Source organism: Triticum urartu, chromosome 1A (assembly GCF_056163025.1).
Source record: "Triticum urartu cultivar PI428250 chromosome 1A, HENAU_Tu73, whole genome shotgun sequence".
NCBI lineage: Eukaryota > Viridiplantae > Streptophyta > Magnoliopsida > Poales > Poaceae > Triticum > Triticum urartu.
The window spans coordinates 515,338,607-515,348,684 of NC_141873.1; the positions used below are offsets into that span (position 1 = coordinate 515,338,607).

Sequence of the window (10,078 nt, forward strand, 5' to 3'; positions counted from 1 at the left end):
GATTTTTTCTTCCTTATTTAATTCCAAAGTGGAAGTAATTGTAAGCATGTCAAACTCAAAGTCCAGGAAATCCACATGCAATGAGATCCTATAAACCCAACCTCGGCAAAAGATACATACATCATGAAAGTGTTATTTGGTATGTACGTCAGCATGTGCATTGAACCACTTTTGAAGTTTTGACTGGAGACGTAATTGCTTCAGTGAGGTCAAACCCCTGTAGTGATAGAAAAACTAATGATGAAGATCATGAGGCAATAACTACATAGTTTTTGGACGCGCCACACAGAGCAAAATAATAAATTGTATCTGACTACAAGAATCTTATGCAACTGTAAATACACACACTTTGATATAAAAATTTCTTGCATACGTTACAGAGCTTGCAGTAATTCATGGTTCATGAAAGGTTTCTTGCATACGTTACAGAGCTTGCAGTAATTCATGGTTCATGAAAGGGTTCAGTTTCGAATCATGACTACTCAATAACCTAGGATATGAGCAATAACTAATCAGCCACCAATAGAATTGCATAAGTAAACTGAAGCTTCTTACCCACCAATATTGATCTGATTTCTCATAACATAATAGTTCACAGAAGTTGCATAAATTTCTGGAGGTACCTCCACATGACTTAGTTCAGAATGTTTCATGTAGGAGTGTTGTACATTCCATTTTTTTATATCCCTGTATGTACTGGTCAAAAAAAATTAGGCACACTGTACACTACCACGGGGAGCTTGGATTGGTCCGCAACATGCTACAAAGCAACATCCAAAATAAACAGTTTAAGCATTACCATCAGGTTTGTGCTTGACATATCTTTAAAATTTCAAAATATCATTAGAGAATATAATACACACCATGTAGGACCAGATTAATAATAGAGAATCAGAGAAGGAAAGGAGCAGGGTTTCAGCGGTGGACCTCGTGGCGTGCTAATTTCTTTTTGCCCGATCCCATCCATGAGAGTGTTTGACAAAAAAACTACCACTTTAGGGGTTCGCATCCCACAGAACTACCACTTTTTTAAAAGTGGCAGAAAACTACCAAAAAACTTAATCCCGTGACTAAAAACTACCAAGTTGATGGAATGGCTGTTTTGACCGATTTAACCGTGATTCAGAGAGCAGGGGCCCACGTGCCAGGCTAGCCGGCGGCCTAACGGCTAATGGCGCGCGCGTTATGCCGTTAGAGCCGCTGCTCGGTTGCACATGGTCGGACCAGGAATAACCTGGCCGACCGGGCCGCTCGTCTCCACTAGCTCTCTCACTCTCCCCCGAGCTCACTCCACTCCTCCTTGCTCTCCTCTGCTTTTGTTTCTTCTTCTCGCGCTCCGGCGACGCCGCAACCATGCCATCGTGGCCGAACAACAACGAGACGTCGGACGACGATGATGAGTACATGAGCGAGTTCAGCAGCATGCAGATGGAGTACTTTGTAAGTCAGCTCAGTTTATCATGTCCCTCTCATGTCTGTTCTAGGGTTAGGGTTTGAAGATATTTGAGATTTTTTCCATTTAAGTTGATATATGTGAGTTGTAGTTGATATAGATATGTTTTTGCATGTTGCAGCTAACTCCTTACACTATGATAGACCCTAGTTTCTATGGGCTTGTGACTGAATCTGATAGAAGGTGCATCCTGCACAGGCAGAGGCCAGGCAAGTTTGTGGCATTTGAAGGCACTGGCACTGGCAGCAGATTCATAGGATGTGCTACTGAGGTAATGGACCAAGTAGTTGTGGATTTTATTAGCTTGATTATCTGCTATTTAGTGGAAATAGAGTAGCGTTCAGTAGCTGTTTTTTTAATTTTCCTTAAGTGTAAAAACATTGGTAGGTCTGAATATTGTACTACTAGCATATAGCACTAAAAACATATTGATGTATTGTATTTTTAGTATAGACCTAGCTAGTGTAGCTATGTATATCATTACTGTATATGATTTGTTATTCTGAATTGAATTTGCTTGTTAACTATGGTGTTCACTGTAATTTTAAATTGATTTTCAGGATGGTGTGAACTGTGGTGTTCTGGAGTGGGTAGATGCCCCTGGCCTGTAATTCTGCAAAGGTGCTTAAGCAAGCTTTGGGATATGTATCATGAGCAGAACCTTGGTAGAGCCCAGGATAATGAGGCTCATGGGACAGAGGTTGCAAAACTGCAGAAGGAGCTTGATTCTCTGGCCAATCAGTATAGCCAGCTGGTGGATGATGTGTCCAAGTTGTTTGATTATCAGGATGGAAAGAAATGTCATGACATGGATTGCACAAGCCAGGCAATGAATGAACTAAAGGAGAAGAAGAAGCAACTTGAGGATTAGGCAAAAATTGAGCTTCAAATGGAGAAGCTTAAGCTCAAGAAAGAACAGAGGTGCATCCTTCAGAGTCAAGCTGATATAATCAAAAACACAAGGAAGGCCATTAAGGAGATAGAGGTGGACAGAGACCTCCTTAAAGAAGAGAAGAAGAAGCTGGAGAATGTCATTGCTGAGCTCCTGAAGGTTGGTCATGGGTGCAAGGAAAAGCTGGACAAGATCAAGGAAGTTGTGATGGAGGAGTGAAGTTGCAACTGTGGATGGTAAGTATATATGAGGCCTATATATAATTGGCCTAGGACTGATCAGCCTGATGCAAATATGCATCCTAATATTAATATTAGCTATGAGCTGCCTAAGAACTGGAATGGGTTCAGATCATTTTGGTTGGTGTTGGGGGTGTTGTTTGCCCTGATCTGTAATGCCCAAATATTATCCAGATGCTGAGAACTGGTGCTAAGTTAAGAACTAAATTATCTAAGTCTGATGCAGTTTATTTCTGTGTGTTGTATCATAATTTGTTGCTGAGATCTATTTAGTTCAGAAAATGCTTCATCACAGGCTGCAAGAAAGGTAAACAATATCTAAACAAGTACAGACAAATTCAGAGAAGTTTGGAAGACATTTAGTCTCCCATAGATAGCATTTAGTCTTACATAGATAGCACAGGGACACTGAAATTGTTCAAAGACACATAAACTGACAGAACTGAATCTCACTGAGATTGCAAACACCCTGCTAAACTGACAGAACTAAACAAACATAGCTGAATCTCACATAGAGCTGGCAATAACTGTTGTAACTGAATCTGTTGGGGATATAGCTACCAGGTATGACCCGCCCAGGAGGGGCCGGGTCAACCCCAATGGCGGGTTACAAAAAGAAGCCCGGTAATATTCAAGGTGATAGTTTATTAAGACTTGTAGAAGGTCTAAGCCCAAAGGCGGCTTAAGGCCCAACATTGTAAACCGCCATATGTAAATAAAGGCTTGTAAAGAAAGGCATATAAAAGAAGTCACCGAGCCGGACACATTTGATGAGCCGGCCGAGACTCTGTAGGCCGCCAGGCGTCAACCCGTGTATATAAGGGGGCGACCCGGCGGCGGCTTAGGGCAAGAAACAACAAGATCGATAACCAAGCCGGTGAGTTGAGCCCCTTGGAGATCGAAACCTCAGCAATACCAATCCCAACTAGACGTAGGCTTTTACCTTCATCGTAAGGGGCCGAACTAGTATAAAAACTCTCTCGTGTCCTTTGTCCCGATTAACCCCTTTAAGCTTCCTAGTGCGATGGCCCTACGACTAAGTCCTTGCTCTAGGACATCTGCCGTGTCAACTCCACGATAGTTGGCGCCCACCGTGGGGCCAGCGCACGGTGGATTTGAGTTCTTGAAGGGCAACTTCGAAGGGCTCAAGGGATACGCTGTGGGCCGGATGACCAAGAGTCGTCGCGGCAAGCTCTACATCGACGACGAAGGCTGGGGCCCTGAGGCCGGCTCAATCGAGTATGGGTACCGGGTCCCCTTCAGCGGAATTCACATCTTCATCGACCGGATCGGTGAGTCAGGCCCTGGGCTGGACGTCCACACCGACCTCATCGAAACGGCTCAGCGCGCAAGGCCCGCCCATGTTCAATCTGTCGTGAAGCATGCCTTCATAGGCTGCATCCACGACGGTGAATACTCTGAAGGATCGGTAGAGGGCGGTGAGACGGCCGTCTGTTCTGACACTGCATCGTCAACAGGTGAGACGGACTCTCTGTACCAGTTACAAGACGGCATGCTCGGGGGCTGTTCCGATGGCAACAGTATTCCGGACCCCTTTGAGCCACCGAATTGGGCTGGAGTCTTCATGGCAGGGACACAGCCCGGACAGAACTCTACCGCAGCGATAGTAGCAGCTACCGGGTCGGCTGCAGCCGGGTCAGGAGACCCCGCGCGCCCCCCGGCTCAGATTCTAATGGACCTCATGGATAAGCTGACGACTCTGTTAACCGCCATGATAGAGCCGGCTGATAAGGCCTAGCACGACATAGAGGTGGCACGCGTGCGTGAGGAGATGGTGCAAGTTAAGGAAAATCTAGCCGCGGAGGAAACCCGGATGGCAGCAGAACAAGCGGCTTTGGATGCTCGTGCTCAACAACTTCAAGCAGAGACTTTCCGGCTCTCGGTGGACCTTAACGCATCAAACGAGGTCATGAGGAGGAGGCATCAGAAAAATCAGTCACGTCTACCTTTAACGCTTGATTCGAGGAACATGTTCCATACACCCGGGACTGGGGGGAGCAACCCGCCGGAGGCAAACCAGATCACGACACCCGGTGCACCGATTTAGCCACGCGCCATGGAGCCACCTCGTATAAATACCGCTCCTCCTCATTATGTGCCAACACCTCCAGGTCACTTCTCCAACCCCCTGGAAAATCTCATCGCAGCGTCGGCTCGTTTGGCGGCTCTCCCAATGGAAGGCGACTCGCCAGCAGCAATTGAAACCTGGAGGGTAAGAGAACTTCTTCAAACGGCTCTGACCCAGCAGGATGCATACTCCTACAGTCGACACAGGATCCATTCAACTCCTCGCCCAAGACAGAGCCCGAGTTATAGTAGGCACATGGAGTCCGCAGATATGTCAAGTAATGCTCAACGCCACAACCGACCATATAGGCATGAGCCAGTGCAGGCTGGAGCCCTTAATTTAGTGGATCAGGAGAGGATTCGTCAAGAGGCGGAACGAGCGGCTCAAATGGCAGCAGAGCAGGCGGCTCATCAAACCTTTCCGGCTTATCCAGCAACCTCGGTTGAGGCAGGAGTGGCCACAAGAACCGGAGGCGTGCCTTGCTTGGTGCTGGCCATACGCAATGAGCGGTTGCCAAAGGACTTCAAGGGGCCTCGTAAAGTGCCTAATTACACGGCTGACCTACAGTCGGGGGCTTGGATTGAGAGTTATGAGATGGCTATGGAATTATTGGAGGTCAGCGATGCTGCAATGGCCAAGCATTTCACCACGATGTTAGATGGAACAGCTCATACTTGGTTGAAGAGATTGCCACCCAATTCTATCGGCTCATGGGCAGAGTTGAAAGCCCGGTTCATCTAGAACTTTAAAGACACATGTAAGCAGCCTATGTCGATTGTGGACCTGACCAATTACAAGCAAGAGGATGGTGAATCCACAACCCATTGGGTGCGCCGGGTCAAGGAGATAATACATTCATCTGATAAGATGGATGCCGGCTCAGCAGTTTTAATGTTGGAGAAAAATTGCCGTTTTGAACCTCTGAAGCAAAAGCTGGGGTGGCTCAAACGTGACTGTAATGACATGGGAACGTTGATGGCGGCTCTCGTCAAGTATGCTGATTCTGATACCACCAAGGACCCGGTGTTTGACGAAGAAAAGGCAACGAAGGGAAAGAAGAACGACAACGGCAAGGGTCACCAGCATAACCCGGCAAATCAGGGAGGTAATAAACGTAAGGCTGATGAGTTTGTTGCTAATACTAATGCATAGGGTGGTAATCAACGGCACAAGGGCAGACAGCCCCCTCGATCGGGCGGGTCAGGCCCCACTCTTGAGCAGTTGTTAAATGAACCTTGTCCAAAGCATGACACCCGGGAGAAGCCAGCCACCCACCTGTGGAAAGATTGCACGATCATGAATGCGTTTAAAAATTCAAATATGTTTGATGGGGGTCATGGCCCAGGTGGCGGTTCAGGTGGAGGCGGCTTTCATGGCTCGGGCGCTAGTTCAGGCGGAGGAGGTTTTCACGGTCAAGGCTATCCTGGTCACCAAGGAGGATATAATCAGCAACCCGGCCAGGGTAATCAGCAGCAGCAATCCGGTTATCAGAGCAACCCAAAGCAGCTGAGTAGTGGGCAATACCATGTATTTACCACCAGTTTATGTAAGAGGGACCAGAAACTTCACAAGAGAGCCGTCAATGCCGTTGAGCCGGCGGTTCCACGTTATCTACGTTGGTTAGAGCAGCCTATTGTGTGGAGCAGAGAGGATCACCCGCCCGGGTTGATAATCCAGGTCACTTGGCTTTGGTAGTGGCACCTCAGGTTGGTGGATACAAGTTTACTAAGGTACTCATGGATGGAGGCAGCAGCATCAACATCCTCTACTATGAGACGTTCCGCCGGATGGGATTGACTGATAAAAATCTTAAACAATCCAACACTGTTTTTCACGGTGTGGTACCTGGTAAGTCGGCATACCCAGTTGGTAAGATTGAGCTAGAAGTAGCCTTTGGGGATGAGTATGACTCCAGAGCGGAGAAATTAACCTTTGAGGTGGTTAAGATCAAGAGCCCATATCGTGCTCTGTTTGGGCGGTCGGCTTATGCCAAGTTCATGGCTCGGCCGTGTTATGTGTATTTGCAGCTCAAGATGCCGGGTCATAAGGGTACCATTACGGTACATGGGAGCCGGAAGATAGCCTTGGAGTGTGAAGAAGGTGATGTTGCCTATGCTGAATCTGTCTGTGCAACAGAGGAGTTAAAGTTTTACAAGGATCATGTTGACCCGGCGGACATGACGTCATTAAAGAAATCAACAACAGAGCATGAGCCGGTGTTGAAATTCAAATCAGCTGATGACACTAAGATGGTTGATTTTGTGCCTGGCGACTCATCCAAACAGTTCATCATCAGCGCAAACTTGGATCCAAAATAGGAAAGCGCGCTCATCGAGTTCATCCGTGAGAACCGGGACATCTTTGCATGGAAACCTTCAGACATGCCGGGTGTCTTGAGGGAACTCGCTGAGCACACTCTTAACATTGATCCAAAATTCAAACCTGTCAGACAGTTTCTCTGACGGTTCAATGAAGAAAGGTGCAAGGCCATTGGATAAGAGGTGGCCCGGCTCTTAGCAGCCGGGTTCATTGTGGAGGTCTTTCACCCAGAGTGGTTAGCTAACCCGGTGCTTGTACTCAAAAAGAATGGCACCTGGCATATGTGTGTAGATTACACCGATCTGAACAAGGCTTGTCCGGCTGATCCTTCTGCTCTCCCCCGTATTGATCAGATCATTGATGCTACGGCGGGTTGCGCACGTTTGAGTTTCTTGGATGCTTATTCCGGTTACCATCAGATTAAGAAGGCAGCCAAGGATCAAGAGAAGACAACTTTTATTACTCCTTTTGGAGCTTTCTGCTATGTGTCTATGCCTTTCAGGCTTAAGAGTGCCCAGGCGACTTACCAGCGGTGTGTGCAGAATTGTCTTCACAATAAAATTGGGCGTAATGTTCATGCTTATGTGGATGATATAGTGGTAAAATCCAGGAAAGAGGAAACCTTGGTCACAGACCTGAAAGAGACTTTTGATAATCTCCGGGTTTACAGAATGATGCTTAACCCTGCCAAGTGTGTTTTTGGAGTCCCAGCCGGCAAGCTCTTGGGTTTTTTGGTGTCCAACCGAGGTATTGAAGCTAACCCAGAGAAAATCAAGGCAATTACATCCCTAGCCAAACCAACATGCATCAATGATGTTCAGCGGCTGGCGGGTCGTGTTGCTGCTTTGAGCCGGTTCATAAGCCGGTTAGGGGAAAAGGCAATGCCTCTGTATCAGATGATGAAGAAAACAGATGTTTTTGTTTGGAGCGAAGCTGCGAACGCTGCTTTTGAGGATCTGAAGACACAGCTTGCTGAGCCGCCGGTCCTGGCTGCTCCAATTGAGAAAGAGCCGCTATTGTTATATGTGGCTGCCAACTCACGGGCTGTTAGTGTGGCTATTGTGGTAGAGCGCAAGGAGGCTGGCAAAGAGCATCCGATTCAACGGTCGGTTTATTACATTAGTGAAGTGTTAATTGAATCTAAGCAACGGCATCCACATTGGCAGAAGCTTGTATATGGGGTGTTCATGGCAAGCCGGAAGCTTAAGCATTACTTTCAGGGACATCCAATCATTGTGGTTAGCTCTGCTCCTTTGGGAGACATTATTCAAAACAGAGAAGCCACTGGGCGAGTCGCCAAGTGGGCAATTGAGCTTGGGTCTCATGGGTTGAAATATGTTCCACGTACTGCAATCAAATCTCAAGCCCTGGTTGACTTCATCAATGACTGGATAGAGATGCAGATGCCAGAAGAGAAACCAGACAACACGTATTGGACTATTCATTTTGATGGGTCCAGACAGTTGGAAGGCTCGGGGGCTAGAGTTGTGTTAACTTCCCCACGAGGTGACAAATTTTGTTATGTGTTACGGTTGATGTTTCCTTGCACTAACAACGCAGCAGAGTATGAAGCCTTGCTCCATGGTCTTCGAGTGGCGAAAGAGATGAGTTTGAGCCGGGTCAGATGTCTTGGCGACTCAGATCTAGTGGCTCAACAGGTATCTGGCAAGTGGGATTCCAAGGACCCTCTCATGGCGGCTTATCGCCGGGAAGTTGATGCTATTGCAGGGCATTTTAAAGGTTATCAGGTGGAGCACATTGACCGTCGAAAGAACGAAGCGGCTGATGCCTTAAGCCGGTTGGGGCCTTAGCGTAAGCCGGTGCCACCTAACACCTTTTTGGATGTTTTGCATAATCCCTCTATCAAGTTCCCCACAGAAGAAGATTTAGCTGTTCCTGAATCGGAGGCGCAGTTGGTAGCGGCTCTTCATGTCATCCCAAATTGGACGGTACCGTTCTTGGCTTACATGACTCGGGGAGAGTTGCCAGCGGATGAGACCCTGGCTCGATAGATAACCCGGCGGTCTAATTTCATGATGATTTCAGATGGAGAGTTATATCATCGCAGTGTTTCCGGAGCGTTTCAGCGATGTGTTTCCCCCGAAGAAGGTCAAGAAATCCTTCGTGAGATCCATGAAGGCGATTGTGGTCATCACGTCGGGTCAAAATCTTTAGTGGCCAAGGCGTTTCGTCACGGTTTTTACTGGTTGACGGCTCACGCTGATGCAGAAGATCTGGTCAGTAGATGTGATGGATGTCAAAAATTTGCACGACGAGCGCATGTGCCGGCTCAAGAGCTCCGGATGATTCCAATCACTTGATCGTTTGGGGTCTGGGGGCTTGACATGGTGGGACCTTTTAAAAGGTCTAAGGATAAGAAGACACATCTCTTGGTGGCAGTTGATAAGTTCACCAAGTGGGTTGAGGCGGAGCCTGTAAGTAAGTGTGACGCGGCCACGACGGTTCAGCTCATGAAAAAGGCGATCTCCCCTTTCGGTTTTCCACACAGTATTATCACTGACAATTACACTAATCTGTCCCAAGGGGCTATGGAAGAGTTTTGTCAATGAGAGCACATCCGGTTTGATGTTTCTTCTGTAGCTCATCCTTAATCCAATGGTCAAGCTGAGAGAGCCAATCAGGAAATTTTGAAAGGGCTCAAACCCCGGCTTATGGTTCCTTTACAGCGAACGCCGGGTTGTTGGGTAGAGGAATTACCCTCGGTGTTGTGGAGTATCAACACCACACCCAATAGGTCTACAAGTTACACACCTTTCTTCATGGTTTATGGAGCAGAAGCAGTGTTGCCTAGTGACATCCGTCATGACTCGCCCCGTGTGGCGGCTTATGTTGAAGCTAATAATGAACAAGCTAGACATGATGCACTTGACTTGTTGGATGAAGAAAGAGACTTAGCAGCGGCCCGGTCAGCAATTTATCAACAGGACCTGCATCGTTATCACAGCCGCCGGGTTAAGTCCAGGACTTTTCAGGAAGGCGACTTGGTGCTCCGGCTCATCCAGGATTTGTCAGATGCACACAAGTTATCCCCACCTTGGGAAGGACCCTTTGTGGTCAATAAGAAC

At 47.5% G+C, this 10,078-nt stretch overlaps 1 protein-coding gene across 1 annotated transcript; it reads left to right on the forward strand.

Annotated features, from left to right (window-relative positions):
• The first annotated feature begins 1,353 nt into the window (after positions 1 to 1,353).
• Positions 1,354 to 2,324, forward strand: LOC147992115 (uncharacterized). The gene is made up of 4 exons (XM_087538931.1): positions 1,354 to 1,440; positions 1,575 to 1,724; positions 2,014 to 2,043; positions 2,112 to 2,324. Exons 1-4 carry the CDS (start codon positions 1,354 to 1,356, stop codon positions 2,322 to 2,324), a joined length of 480 nt encoding a protein of 159 aa, XP_087395057.1.
• The last annotated feature ends 7,754 nt before the right edge of the window (positions 2,325 to 10,078 follow it).

What these genes read in the sequence shown, in the direction of transcription:
- LOC147992115 (XM_087538931.1), top strand. Translation starts at nt 1,354, where the DNA reads ATGCCATCGTGGCCGAACAACAACGAGACGTCGGACGACGATGATGAG. An exon ending in TCATAGGATGTGCTACTGAG is followed by an intron (nt 1,725 to 2,013) that starts GTAATGGACCAA and finishes ATTGATTTTCAG; the next exon opens with GATGGTGTGAACTGTGGTGT. An exon ending in ACTGTGGTGTTCTGGAGTGG is followed by an intron (nt 2,044 to 2,111) that starts GTAGATGCCCCT and finishes TATCATGAGCAG; the next exon opens with AACCTTGGTAGAGCCCAGGA.